This window comes from Leopardus geoffroyi, chromosome A2, assembly GCF_018350155.1.
Source record: "Leopardus geoffroyi isolate Oge1 chromosome A2, O.geoffroyi_Oge1_pat1.0, whole genome shotgun sequence".
NCBI classification, from domain to species: domain Eukaryota; kingdom Metazoa; phylum Chordata; class Mammalia; order Carnivora; family Felidae; genus Leopardus; species Leopardus geoffroyi.
The window spans coordinates 163,903,280-163,918,347 of NC_059331.1; the positions used below are offsets into that span (position 1 = coordinate 163,903,280).

At 48.4% G+C, this 15,068-nt stretch overlaps 1 protein-coding gene across 10 annotated transcripts in view; it reads right to left on the minus strand.

Moving 5' to 3' along the window:
- The window catches only part of PRKAG2 (protein kinase AMP-activated non-catalytic subunit gamma 2), a 263,354-nt gene that overhangs the window by 20,708 nt on the left and 227,578 nt on the right, over positions 1-15,068 (minus strand). For all 10 annotated transcript variants that reach the window (XM_045496234.1, XM_045496231.1, XM_045496230.1 and 7 more), the window contains 2 exons: positions 5,707-5,788; positions 4,605-4,663 (listed from right to left, as the gene is read on the minus strand). In XM_045496234.1, the coding sequence (XP_045352190.1) occupies positions 4,605-4,663; positions 5,707-5,788 (141 nt within the window). The remainder of the gene's footprint in view (positions 1-4,604; positions 4,664-5,706; positions 5,789-15,068) is intronic.

Sequence of the window (15,068 nt, forward strand, 5' to 3'; positions counted from 1 at the left end):
AACGGAAACTACAGCTCCAGGCCTCACTCTGGAAGTCCTGAGAAGACACCAGTGCTCAGCTGAGCAGAGGCCTCCCTGTGTCCTGCCTGCACGGGCCTGAAGGTCTTCAGCCACAGTCGCCAGTGTCGATGCGGTTTCACCAACGTGAGCGTCTATTATGAACCAGGTGTGTTTGGCCCTGACGTGATGGGAAAGGGGTGTGTGTGTGTGTGTGTGTGTGTGTGTGTGTGTGTGTAAGATACAAAGATGAGTAAGATACAGTCTCTACCTTCTACCTCAGAGAACTCAAAATCTAGCCAGAGATTCAGATCCCCCCATAACAGCATTTCTCAACCCTGGCACTAGTGACATTTTAGGCTAGGTGACTTTTTGTTGTAGGGACCGTCCTGTACCCTGTAGGCTATTAAGCAGCATCCCTGGCCTCTGCCCGCCAGACACCAGAACCACCCTGCCCTTCTAGCTGTGACCAAAAATATCTCCAGATGTTGTCAAATGTCCCCTGGGCCGGGGGGGGGGGGGGCGCGAGGGGGCAAAATGGCTCCCAGCGGAGAAACGCTGCCTTACGACTAATGAGAATGCAGCATGAAAAGTGCCATAAGGGCATTAATAGGTGCAGAGAAAGAGTGACTAATTCTGTCAGAGGTGACTGATACAGGGAACTCTCCATCACTAAGGTGATCCAGGAGTAGGATTCTGAAAGTCTAGACTTTCAACTGGCAGGGGCCTAAGGACAAGGAGGAGGACAGAAAGGAGAGTGTGAACATGAAGTTGGGGAAGAGCAGCCACACAGACGAGAAGAAGGCCAAAGGCTAAGCTCTAGAAGATATCCACAATTAGGAATTACAGGGAGGCAGGAAGAGAAGGAGCCTAGCAGGTCAGCTCAGAAGGAGAGGAGAAACGAGAAGTGTCACCAACACCAAGTGCGAGTAACACTGCACGACCACCGTTCTCGAGTACAAAACTTAACAGTTAAAAAGAGGCATCCAGTACCTACGTTTCTGTAACCACAGTGGTCGAGAGGGGCAGCAGTGGTGTTGGCTCTCGCTCAGAGGAAAAGTTCTTTCCGAGATATACGTGAAAATTATGGTTTAAGAGTTCCGTTTCCATTTTGTGGAAGATCAGCCACAGAAAATTTTACGAAGACGCCACAAAATCTTTCAAGTGTGAGCTCCCAATCTCACTGAAAATTCAATAGGAACAAGGTTTGAAAATAAGGCTGGAGATCACCCAAGGGAGAATCGGCAAGCAGCAAACGAAGACAGGTCAATGATGCTGAGCCCTGAAAGATGAACACCGTGGTCAAGTGGCGCGATGCTCCTATGCCTGACGTCCCAGAGGAGAGGGGATGAGAAAGGAAAAATATCTGAAGAAACAGCAGCCAGAAACTTCCCAACTCAGTGAAAAACCAACTTAGGAGATCACGGAAACTCAGCAAACCTGGAGCGGGATAAAGACACAGAAAACCAAACCCGGGCATGTCCCTGCTACTGCTGAAGCCCCGAGTTAGAGAGACAATCTCAAGCCAGAAAGAAACAGCGTATTCTACGGAACGCGTAAGAATGAACAGGTCTACTGACCTCTTACCGGAAGCACCGGGGAGAAGCTGCATCGTGGACGTGTTAAAAACAACTATTAACTCAGCTCCTATGATGCGGCAAAAGCCTTCTTCAAAAATGAGGATGAAGTAATGACAGTGTCATTGAACAACAACTGCGACGGCCCGTCACGGCAGAACGGTCACGACAGGACTGAAGGACACAACGCAGGAGGGAACCAGGCAGACTGCAGGGGTGGGGTGGGGTGGGGGCGCAGCACGCAGATCCAGAGAGCAGCGAGAGACGGCATCTGGGCGGGTTGGTTTAAAACACTATGAATACTTGTTCTTTTTACTCTCCATTTGGTTTAAAACAAAAATAAGGGCAGATGAAGTGGATCTTTGGTTACCCTAAAAGTTCAGCGTTTAACTCTCAACAGATGGTGTTCAAGTCGATGCTGAAATGCACACAGCAGCCAGAAACATCCAGGGCAGAGAGGTACAGAAAACATCGACAGAGCGCAGTCAGCCGTGATGGAGAGGAAGGCACTACCCTTAGTCTCCAGCTGCAAACAACCAGAAAATGGAAAGCAGTATGTGAAAGGACTGTTTTCAGACATTAGGCAACAGGCAGGGCAGGACCGGCCGGACCGTCAGCCCCGGGAGAAGGGAAGCAAGCAGACCGAGCCCCATGATCCCCACCTCTTTCTCTGGACTGCAGTGCAGGCAGCTGACCCAGCCAGGGCATGACAGTCCCACTGGGTCAGGGAGACAGGAATCAAAGTCTGGGCAGGCGGAATTTGCGGGCAGAGAACCGGACGAGGAGGAGCTATCCACGACAAGAGGGGACGGCAGTGCAGAGACCCTGAGCTTTGGACGGAGTACTCAGCTGGGCCCGGCCGGGGTAAGCGGACGTGAGGCCAGGCAAAGACGGACCAAGACGCTGTGTCTTCACCAGGCAGAATGGACAGTCCTCACTAAGCCACCAGCCACCAGGGATTCCACGGAGATCCCAGCAGTAAGAGAACCAAACCAGAGATGAACACTCTCACCAAGTTTAAAAACTGGCCCCCCAATAAACATTTGAGAAGATGCTCAACATCATTAGCCATCAGGCAAATACAACCCCAAACCACAATGAGATCTCGCCTGTCGGGATGGCTAAAATAAAAAACACAAGAAACAACAGGGGTTGGTGAGGACGTAGAGACCAAGGAACCCTCGTGCACCGTTGCTAAGGATGCAAACTGGTGCAGCCACTGTGGAAATCAGTGTGGAGGGTCCCCAAAAAATGAACAACAGAGCTACCACAGCATCTGGCAATTCCACTCCAGGCGGTTTCCTGGAAACCCCCCTTCCACCTGCCAAAAAACCCAAATACTAATTTGAAAAGATGTATTTATCCCCACACTTGCTGCAGCATGAGTTGTAAGAGCCGAGACCTGGAAGCAGTTCAAATGTCCATCAGTCAATGAAGGAGTAAAGAAAATGTGGTGCTCACACGCATGCACACGCACACGCACACACACACACACAGGAATGCTACTCAGTTATAATGAACAAATGCCGCCATTTAAATGTGACAACGTGGATGGACCCAGAGTGAAATTCTAGAGAAATAAGTCAGAGACATAGTGAAATAAGTGAAATAAAGTGAAGTCAGAGAAAGACACACACTCTATGATTTCACTCATATGCAGAATCTAAAAATCAAACAGAACAGAAATATACTCATAGATACAGAGAACAAACTGGTGGCCACCAGAGGGGAAGGAGGGGGAAGGGACAAGAGAATTGGGTGGAGGGGATTAAGAGGTACAAACTTCCAGTTATAAAATTAGTCACGGGAATATAGTCAATAAAATTGTAGTAACTTAGTATGGTGACAGACGGTACAACCGGACCTGGTGTCATCAGTTTGTAACATGTAAAGATACTGAATCACCACGTTGCACCCCTGAAACTGACACTGTATGTCGATTATAATAAAAAAAAAAAAAATTGGGGCCTGTATAGTTGGACAAATGTTTTATAAAAACTTTGGTTTAACTGACAACTACTGCTGAGATTTTTAATGCGGGGGTTAGCTGCATTTTATCAAAATACATCCAGTTAATAATCATCCTTGTGTTGATCTTGCTAGTTCAGAAGCAGACATGTGACCACTATAAAGAAAACCAATATTCACCGGCACTGGTAGTATTTCAGAAATCAGACACGTCACGCGAAATAAATATGGGATACTTACAAAATCTTTGGTAAAACTTAGTTCTAAGAGTAGGTCTCACGTCTTTTCTTTTACGTAGGAATTTAGTTATTGGGCAATATTAACCATTACATGTAAAAAGAATATTGATTGAATTGTCTTTTTACCTTTTAGATACCCAAAATAGTATGAAGGAAAAAAATTACACAATTCTGTCCTTGCCCACCCCTGCCGAAAAAACAAACACAAAACACCCCTCCCCGCCCCCCCTCCCCCGGCAAAGCAATCAACCGCCCAAAGCAACAAAAACCAAACAAGCTGGTAGAATCACAAAAATCATAGTGTTAGATAAAGGCCATCGTGTGGTTCTCAAATGGTGCTCTTACAAAACCACTGGACCAGGGACGAGGGAGTTCTCCCACTAAAATTAACCAGTCTTTTTGTAACTGGCAGAAAAATGTCAAAACTGAATTTGTCCAATTTTAAGATTTACTTCTTTGAAACCAGAGAGTACATATCGTTCTTGTTAGAAGAATTTAGGGGGTGACTGCACGAAGCTGCACTCACAGCAAGAGGCCCAGGAAGATACACTCTGCGGCACTGTCACCTGCAGAAGGACGCTGCCATGGACCGTCACCCGCAGCAGGCTGTGGGAAGGGCTGCCTTCATTCCTGGGTCCGTGCAGTCACAGTGCCCCAGCACGCCCATCATGCCGTGGAAGATCATAAGTACAGGGACTAACTGACCTCTGCGATTGACCTGCGCTTCTAGTTGTAAAAATCCCCCCCCCCCGCCCCCCCCACCGACACACACACGCAGAAATATACAGCTCCGATTACGGACATAAGGATTTCTGGCACTTACCATGGGTGATTTATAGTATCTATGTAGTATATTTATGAAATCTGTAATTGTTAGCATTCCTGGAACAGAGAATTGTATGTTAAATATAAAACTATGAAAAATTTCGAATGGTAAGCAAAAATAGTTACTAGAAAAGCTTCTAAAATATACTTTAAAGGTATCAAGCACGGTTTAATAATATATTACTTAGGGCTATTAACCTGTTAATTATCTACAACAAACCAAGACAAACGTAGCTGAAAATAGACCGGATGGTGAGTACAATGGAAGCAACCACAGTGTTTGGCAATTCAGTGATGGAAAACTTACTGATTAATAGAAAACATCACAAAAGACTTGCAGCTATGTAAATAACTGGAAGTACTTTAAAATAAGACGAAGTATTCCGTAAGCTTTAGATGCGTGACCTTTCTGGGGGCAGGTGGATTGTTTCCTGAGAAGCATTCTATAAAGAGTGTCTAAGTGCTTATTTAGTGCCTGTTTATTAAGGGCCACGAAGTGCTTCCTACGTGCTTCATCCTAAGATGAAGACGACAGGAAACTTGTCCCTGAGACTGAAACTGTAACCTAGGCAGGGAGGCACATGTACACTGGTAATTTCAAAACAACGTGATGTCCACGAGGAGAGACCATGCTCACTGTCTGCTACGAGTTACAAAATGAGAAGAGACAGATTCAGATATCCTAAGTTACAGGACTTTTCTAACAGTACGGCGATGATCTGGCTCGGGCGTCAGGCCTGTGTCACTTTGTCTGCACCGTCAAGAAGGTGTGTGGCAGACAAGCAGGGACTGACCGCGGACCCTACCCCCGGGCTCGCAGGAACTGGCAAAGGCACATAAGGTCCTTCGGGAGCCGAAAGGGCACTGAATCAAAAGAAACTGGATGAATAAATAAATAGGAGAAAGAAACTCAGTAGGGTACGTAAGTGTTTTGAATTTCCCAGCGGCCCCGCCTCAGCCGGGATGTAAAAACCGGAAAGTTCTTTAACTTGGCAGCAAGTTTTCTAGGCTGAATTCCAAACCAGGGCCTATTACAATACCTCCGGCGTTTGGCCTTTCAGGTTGCCATTTCAGCTCTCTCCCGGGCCCGCGCTGCTTACCTACAAAACTTTGTTTCTTACTCTCCCACAGCGGCGCTGCTCGGACACCATTGGCTACTAAGGCAAAGAAGGCCTTTTTCACCTGGAGACAAACGGGAGAAACAGAACAGACTTCAAGTCCACGTGTCAGGGAGAAAAATACCTTCGACTAAAATAGCCGACCAGATCTTACCGGTTACCTTCGATGTCAACTTCTGTGAGTTGGACGGGCCCAAAAGAGCTGAGTTTGTTACCACCAGCAAAAATACAGAAGCCTACAGGGACTGGAGATCTTTTAAACGGAAACAATGCAAGCAACTTCAAAAATGTTCTTTGTTCATTGTATCTAAAGACTTTGGCATACACAGAGACTTTATATGATTTAAACCATATAAAAGAATTAAATTTCAGTGCAATTTCTCCTTGATGTGGTTGCCAGTTCATCTGAAAACGCTGAAGTGACACCAAGTGACTTGAAATGAAAATCTGTTTTTCCTATGTTCAATAACAAAGCAAACAAGTGTACTTTCTCATTTCCTGGAAGCTGAGAAAGAAAAGGTATGAAACACGTAATACACACGTACTTTCATTATGGTCCTGGGACCATAATAACATTCAGCATAAACATTCACCGTGTGCCTGTCACAGGCTGGGCCCCGTTCGGGCAGTGCTCACATCTGGCATCTCTGTGAATCACCCCGACAGGCCCCCTCTGGGATCCCAAGCCAGGTTCAGGCTCCAGAGCGGATGGTTCATTAAAAGCCAAAAGCTCAGGGGCGCCTGGGTGGCTCAGTCGGTTAAGCGTCTGACTTTGGCTCAGGGTCGTGATCTCGCGGGTTCGTGGGTTCGAGCCCCGCGTCGGGCTCTGTGCTGACAGCTCGGAGCCTGGAGCCTGCTTCGGATTCTGTGTCTCCCTCTCTCTCTGCCCTGCCCCCGCTCATGCTCTGTCTCCCTCTCTCCACATAATAAATAAACATTAAAAAAAAAAAAAAAAAAAAAAAGCCAAAAGCTCAGTGCTGAAGAGGACTCTCTAAATACGACGGCAGATAAACACAGGGAAGACGGCTCACCTTTATTAATAACCAAAGGAATGAAGATGAAGGCAAATTTAAAGTATTATTTAGAGCTGCTAAAAAGGCTAATATTTTTCAGTGATAGCACCTAAAGCAAGTGCTGCTGTAAAACCGCGTGTGGCACCATAAATTGCGTTTCTGAGCTTCGGTTTGTATGACGAATTGTGAAAGTATTCATACGGTTTGCGCGCTAGCTTTTTCTGCTGAAGTATGGAGTCATCCTAGATTTTAGGAGTAGGAGTCAAAGGCGTTCAATGTCGCATTGTTTCTAATTATTGGCATTGGAAAAGAAATCTGCCCCTGACGAAAGAGAACATTAAATACTGGCATACCGAGATGAGAAAAAAAGCATCAAATAGAAAAATTAGAAGACTGTTGAAGTAGAAAAAAGAAAAAAGGTTTATGGCAGTGTAAAACATAGACTATAAAATTTTATGCTATAATTATATACAATATGTGTTTAAATGGAAAAGATCAAAGAGAAATAAGCAGAAAATCAGACTGTATTAAGGAGCGGGGACAGTGGCCCTGCGTTTCTTTAAAAAAAATTTTAACGTGGCATAGTTTTCTTTTTAACTAAGGAAGAAAAAAGTTCTTCCCCCCACCCACTGCGTTCCAAACCCGTTAGCTTAACAGTAAAAAGAAAGGAGAGAATTACAGGAATCCAGGGCTTTCTATCAGACTAGGGTTAACAATTCAACACCTGCTTATGCCTTTATTGTGACACATTCTGCCTCTGTTTGGCATGACTTCTGTGGACGCTTGGTTCACTTACATGAGTACGGGGACGGCTGGCGGGTGAGGGAATCTCATTCATTATTTTCTATGCTTCTCTCAGCCCCGTCCCGGACCGTGTCCGATGATCTACAAGATCATCAGAGGGCAGGGAAGAGGACGTGGAGGTCCCGAGGGCCAATCAGATGACATGGGAGAGCATCAGCAACTAAGTGGCATCCGTAAACTGCCCAAATATTTTTTGAACCACAGCTTGAATCAAGAATCCCAAAGACGTTCATACCGCTTGTGCAACTACACGGCCCCCAGGGGTGGTGTGCCAATGTGTATGGTCTGCTAGCTCTATCTGGATGACGCTCTGGGGATCCCGGATGGCGGTCCTAGAAAATACCGCCAAAGAATATGGGGGAGAAGTCACAGATAAACCGATTTTAAAACACATTACATTATCAGCTCAGCTTGCTTTTCTAAACGGTGCAGAGTCCGCATCGCAGGGCTCAATCTCATGAACCGTGAGATCATGACCTGAGCCAAGATCCCGGGTCGGAACTCGACCGACTGAGCCCCCGAGGCACCCCAAGAAAACCAATTTTAAAATCATTCATCAACAGCATTCATGAAACCCTAAGTGGCCATATCTGTTGAAAACCCATTCCAGAAGGTTCTGAGTTTGGCCATGATGAAACAACTACACAAGCCAGACAAAATACACAAATCTCTGTTTGAAAGCACCGGTGTGTAGCACGCAGGTGAGATTCAAGAAGCCACAATTCCCGAGAGAAAGGCGGCATGTGACGTGAGCTCCACAGTCATTCTGGGGGTTTTCTGTGGATGTTTTCCAAATCCTTTTCAAATAGGTGCATCTCAACAGAAAGCTGGATGCTATTAAAAAGAATCGAATAAACCCCAGGCAGGTTAAACACACACAAAACCACACCTAAGCACATGTCACAGACAAGATGCTAAGAATCAAAGGCCAAGAGAAAATCAGGTAGAGAAAAAAGACACACAACTGCTTTCAAAGAGGCTACAAGCCGCCAACAGCCATTTTTCTCTCAAATGTAATGACTCTTCCTTCAGAAACACAACATCTCGCTTCCCGGACTAATCTGCTACCTAAAAGCTCTTACTCAGCCCTATAACTGCTATGAGGTTGCCACAGGCGTCTAAAGGCCAGCACCCGACTCCGCATGTGGCCAATCCACCGGTGGGGGCACACAGGCCGTGACACGGAAGTCAGGCACTGATAAGGCATGCGGACTTCAGTGAACACTGGGGCTGGAGGTCAGTGGCAAGGTAGACTGTGAGAAGAACCCCTAGGGAGGCAGCAGTCCCACGGCAAACAGGAAGTTAAGAATTTAATGTGAAAAGTATCATCACTTCTGCAAGAGGAGGCAGAACCATCGAAAGATAAGGAAAATGCTTACATAAAGTACCTCCCAGCCCCCTTTCTTTCCAACGGGTGAAATCGCCAGGCCAACTAGAGTCCCACTTGGGTTGCTCGGGCCCTTGACCCTCTCTGAACCTCGGCGTTCGCAGGTACACGATGAGGCTAACAGGTAATGTCTTCCTCACCGGACTAACCAGGCTCGTAGGTGAGGATATTCGGCACGGGGTCAACACCGAGAGCCAAAGAGAATAAATGCTTTAATTTCCCACCCTAGAGGGATCCGGCCAGAAGCAGAGAAACAGCCACTGTTTTAATCCCACCCACAGGCACTGCTGACATGTCCCTACATCGCGGAGGAGTCCCAGCCTCCGAAGACCCAGGACAACACCGTGAGGTGGACGAGACACCCTTGCGCTCGCACGGGCCGTGTCACAAGGCCCCAGAAGGGCAGGCCTGCCTGTGGCTCCTGTGGTCTGGCCGCACCTCCTTCTGAACCTTGGCTTTCTCAACACCATGTGTGTGGAGCTGAAGAGCAATTTAAAACTAGACTTAGAAAATTCTTCACAATTACAGACGGCACGGAGTGTTACCAGTTAACTGATAAACGGGACAAAAGGAAAACTGGTGCAGTCTGGCTCCAATTTACAGGAAAAACACTCTTGGGGGATCTTGAGTACCTCGGAAAATTTCTTTTCAACTGAAACGCAATTTGCTCAAAGTGTTGTCAGTTTAAAAGTGTACTTAAAAACATTTTTTTTAATGTTTGTTTTTTGAGAGAGAGAGAGACAGAGCATGAGCCGGGGAGGGGCAGAGAGAGAGGGAGACACAGAATCCGAAGCAGGCTCCAGGCTCCGAGCTGTCAGCACAGAGCCCGGTGCGGGGTTCGAACCCACAAACTGCAAGATCATGACCTGAGCCGAAGTCGGCCGCTCAACCGACTGAGCCACCCACGTGCCCCTAAAATGTACTTTTAATAGGATTTTCAAACAACCAAATGTTGATCATTAGATACGATGGAACATAAAATTTTAATAAAGAAACGATTTCTTAAAATAGTAACAAGCCCCAAGAGAGCTGGGCCGTCTCAGGCCAAGTAGCACATCTGAGTTCCCTAAAATGGGAATCTGGTTCCTCTGATGCTTCACTGTTCTCTGTACGGTTTTGCCCCGATTTTCAGTAATGAAGTAGATGGTGGGGCTTTCAAAATTAACGCTGATGAACAGCTAGAGCTCTTTAGAACCGTCCAATCTGGTTTTGTACTACATTTCTGCATCAGGACTTGCCCAGTGGATTTAACACTACCTGGAGGCAGCTCTCCGGTCTGACAGCTGTCCCCTGCGTAGGAGGCGTCCAGCCTTTCTCAGGTGAGGTGTCCAAGCCCTTCCGCAGCCCAGCCCCAGCCCACAAACCGAACTTCTTGTTTTTTGCTTCTGTGTCACAGTGTCCCGTCTGCTTCAAAGGAACTTCCCTTCAACTCTACCTGTTAAAACCCAGTTGACCTTGGACTTCTAACTCCACAGCAAAACCTACCCGGGTCACTCCCATCAGAGTAGGTGCTCCCTTCTCTCTGCTGCCACAGCACCTAATTCATCCCCTTTCTGTGATTTCCAGGGTTTCCCTTGGGTCTCCTTCAACTTAAAAATGGCAGAGTAAAATCATTCCTGACAATTGTTCCTCCTGGAAAGTCACCCCCAGACTATAGGGAATATAAGCTGGAAAAGGGATGATCCAGGAGGCCTGCGGGTGGAAAGTGGGCGAGGGGGGAGGTTAACAAGTAACCAAGAGGAAGGGCCTGCCTGAGGCCGGGCTGAGCCCGCTGGGAGAGAAGCTGAGCGGCCTCTCCCTGTTCCCGGAAGACCCAGGACCGGAGGCCCTGGCGGGGGTGGGCACAGAGCCAGAAACAAACAGGACGGCTGTTTCCGATCAGGTAATAACCACAGCCACCTGCCATCGCTGACAAAGGGCCATTTTCTGGAGAAACTGCTCCACAAATGCAACAAGCAGACGAGAACGTTCCGGGATGAACAAGATCAGTGGAACTCACCAAGAAGCCCACTTGTGAACACAACGTATCCACTCAAATTCTTGGCGCCCGTTCTTCACTATGAACAGCCAGCCAGACGCCCCGGCCACTTGACAAAGCTGGAGGAGTCCTAGTTTTATCTGCGTCTCACCCGAAGGGTCGAGAAAACAAGACTCCCAAAAAGCAGAACAAAAAGGCCAAGAGAGAGACAGGATAAGAATATTCAAGGACCAACTCAGGGGGCCCAAGACTTGCTGGTCGAAGTTCCAGGGAAAGGAAACAGGAAGGAAATTACCGAGGCCACGCTACACGGAACACAGACCCGAGGGACGCGAACGCCGGGTTCCAAGGGCACACCGTCCGCCCGGCTCAGTGAAGAGAATCACCACAACGAGGCACATCAGTATGAAATTTTGGAGTTCAAAGTAGAAAGAGAAAACCCCAAAAGGGTCGCAGGGGAAAAAAGCCACGTATAAAAGGTAGAGAAAAACGTAAAGAAATCACAACAGATTTCTAATATGGTCAGAGGCAGGGGAATAATGCCTTCAAAATTCGAAATAAAAATTATTTTCATTATGGAATTCTATACCCAGCTGCCTGTAAAGTGAGCGTGGGAAACACAGATATTTAAAATTTCGTGTAAGTATCTCCCGTGCACGCTTCCACGGCCAAGTGTTCCGCACTGAACGTGTCCCCACAGAACTCACAGGCTGGAGCCCTCACTCCCAATACTGATAGTACGTGGAGGAAGGGCCTTTAGGAGGTGATCAGGTTTGGGGCTGGGGACCCCCTGATGGGATTAGTGGCAGAGATCTGCGCTGTGAGGACACAGTGAGAAGGCAGCCATCTGCAAGCCAGGAAGAGAGCCCTCACTGTGGAGGTGAAGCGACCATCACCTCTATCTTGGCCTTACAGCCTCCCTAACTGTGAGAAGTAAATTCTTGCTGTTCAAGCTCCCAGGCTGTGCTGGGTTTGTGCAGCCCGAGTGGGCGAAGACAGAAGCTCCTGAAAAAATGTACTCCACCCCCCGGCCGCCCCCCCAAAAGAGGGAACAGATCAAGGAAGCAGAAAGCACATGTTCAGTAGACAGGTGTTACAAGAAGCGAAGGCTCAGGAGACAGCAATGAGCGGGCTGGCAGTGACAGCCAGAGCAGGAAGACAAAGGACCCAGAAGGAGTGGCTCCAAATGGAGCTGCAAACACGTCCGACAGGTCTGACCACACGGAAAATCCCATCAAGAAGTCAGAAGGTGTGAAAAGATGTACATGGTCAAAGTAAAACACAGGAGAGTTCTAGACTCCAGGAAGAACACTGAATTGTACAAAAAAGGAAACGTTAACTACAGTTTGCACTGGGCTCAGCAGTGAACAGAACGGAGAGAGAATAATGCCGGCACGCCGGGAAGGATCTCACCGGCCCCTGACAGCCGGACACACTGGGAGGATGGGGGCAGGAAGGAGGCAACACAGGCGGCAGGAACACAGGGCCGCCAGACCCGGAAGTAAAACACGGCTGAAGTTACTGGACTGAGGTGTCACGGCAATCAAGTCTAGATTTCTCGGCGAACTGGTTGTTTCCGGGCAGTGCGACAAGGGCGTAAGGAACAGGGACAGAGGCTGCTGTTTTCTATCGTACGTTTTTGTACTACTCGCTTTGAAAACCCATACGCTGGTCCCCAGTGCACTGCCTACGGGCATCAGCATGGGCCCCGCCAGGTAGTGTGAGCCTTGGGGGCAGGGCCATGGCAGGTTCACCCTCTCCTCCCCCCGGTTTGCGCAACGTGCTTTGCCCCCGCTTTTATTCTTTTCGGGAACACGGGTGCTAGAATCTCCTTTGTCCTGGATGCCATCTACTTGTTCACTGGTCCTAAGAATTACTTGGCTTGTCGAGAAATCTTTCTGTATTTTATGATTAGCTCTCCCACCTGGGCTCAAGTCCTCTGTAAGTCAGACGACGTCATCAACGAAGTCGGCAGGCAAGTCGCCGTCCCAAACGTTGACGGGCTTAGAGTAAAAGAATCCTGTTTCTTAGCCTGGGTTCCCCAGAAAGCAGAGCCTGGCCTGCAGTCGTTTATCTGGGAATTGTGACCCCAGGAGCAGGTGTGGAGGACGGGGCTGAAACGGGCTGGCAGGGTATGTCGACGGGTGGCTGAGGTGGCCGCCAGGAAGGGCAGATGGACTCCTCCGTTCCACAGAGTCCCAGTGGGATCTTCTGAGGACCGCCCGCCCTGAGGGTGCAGGGTGGAGGCGGTTACCCACTGGCTTCTATCCTCTGCTGGGAAAGCAGGCCGGGGGGTCACCCCCACCCCGAGGGACCTGCCTGAGGTGAGGCGGGGCTGGAGTCACAGGTGGCGTAAGAGGATTTGAAAACGATGCACAACGGGCATCTAACGCGACTGGAAACCGTGCTCCAGGCTGAGATTTAATGAGCGAACGTTCTCTGGAGGTCCGCAGCGAGCCATCAAATTGCGCAGCGAGCTGTCCACCAGGACACCGTGCCAGGCTCCGTCAGCTGTCTGGCTGAAGCCGGGATTTGCCTGTCCTGGCTTGACCACCCCGATGGAACAGTCCAAAAAGGAAATGGGGCTCAATCTGTGGCCTTTTTGGTCAATTCATGATAGGTTCCTAGCGATTACTATTCTTTTACTTTTATGAGTAATTCATTCACACGTCTTACCTGGGACTGGGGCCACGCGCCCTACCCACAGGCTTTTTTTATTTTTTGACTTTTGAGGAATCTCGTTTTCTTTCATCTCTAGCCTGGGGCACAGACAGACCACTTTCCACAATTCCTCCGAGGTCACCGACAGCCTGGCAATCTGCTTTCTACACCCCTTATCACACTAGAACGTGATTCATCTGGATCAGAAAGCAAACTGGTAATCTCCACGCCCATCTCAGGGTTCAACTTCCTCCAATCACCGTTTATTGCACTCTTCCCATTTTGAAGATCATTGTCCTTGATGTGGAAAAAGTTCAAAAGGAGCTGAAGACCTTTACTTCCTCTTTCTTGGCACCTGCAGCGTGAATCCCGAGCAACAGGCCGGCCTTCTCTTTCCTTCTGTCTTTTAACACAAGCAAGCCCTGTCCCCTCTGCACTTACGGATCTCAGCTCTGGTCCCCAGTTCACATGACCCTGGGTGGCCCCTCCTCACCACGCCCTTCCCTGAGCTTGCTTTTGATGAAACGCTCTTCGTTCTTTGTTTTCTGCGTGTTCTACGAACGTGTGCTTGGCAAACGCTTATTTGGATGCCTGGCCGTTCGCTCTCTCGTTGGCATTGCTAAAAATTATACTGACTGAAATAGTTTGAGCAAGAAAATAAAGTAGTGACGGATCATAACTGAATGGAACACCTCTATTTACAAATCTCTGCCGACATACAGGACCGAATAAAGAAATGGGATATTAATACGTTATTTGTATCAATCAGCTTACTACGTAAGCTAACTTGGGCAGTTCCTGTGCCCCCAAGGAAGTGGAACACAACTCCTCACCCCGTACGCGTGGGCTGTGCCCAGTGGCTCCCTCCTCAGAGGGACAGCGGGGAAGTGGAGAAACCTGACGAAGACGACCTGGGCCAGGTGACCGATGTTAAGGTCAATGGTGGTAAGACGTGCTAACAGTACACACCCTTGATATGACAGGGCAAGAATGGCACCGTACCTCTGTGGTCTTCCTTCCTGAGCTCATAACCCCAGTCTGACCACGAGAAGAACGTGAGGTCGGTGCCGACAGCAGGGTATCCTACAGGATGATCTGCCCAGCGCTCCTCAAAACCGGTAAGGCCACAGAAGCAAAGGAAGTCTGGAAAAACTGCCACGGCCAAGGGGAGCCTAAGGAGAAACGATGACCAAATCTCCCAGAACCACCTCGGTGGGATCCTCGGACAGAAAAATGACATTAGGCCAAAAGTCCGGTGATAATTACGTGCCGGCTCGTGAACCGTGACGAGCGTGTGCCACGTGGAGGGAAGATGGCAGAAACGTGGGGACCTGGGGATGGGGTGTCTGGGAGCTCCACGCTCACTCCTCAGCTATTCCATGAATCCAAAACTCCTCTGAAAAAAACAAGTCTATTGAGAATGGTTATGTTTGTAGAGTGTTGCTAAAAAAAGAAATTACGTAGGGAAGGCCTACCTAATTCTTAATGCCCACCCCCCCAC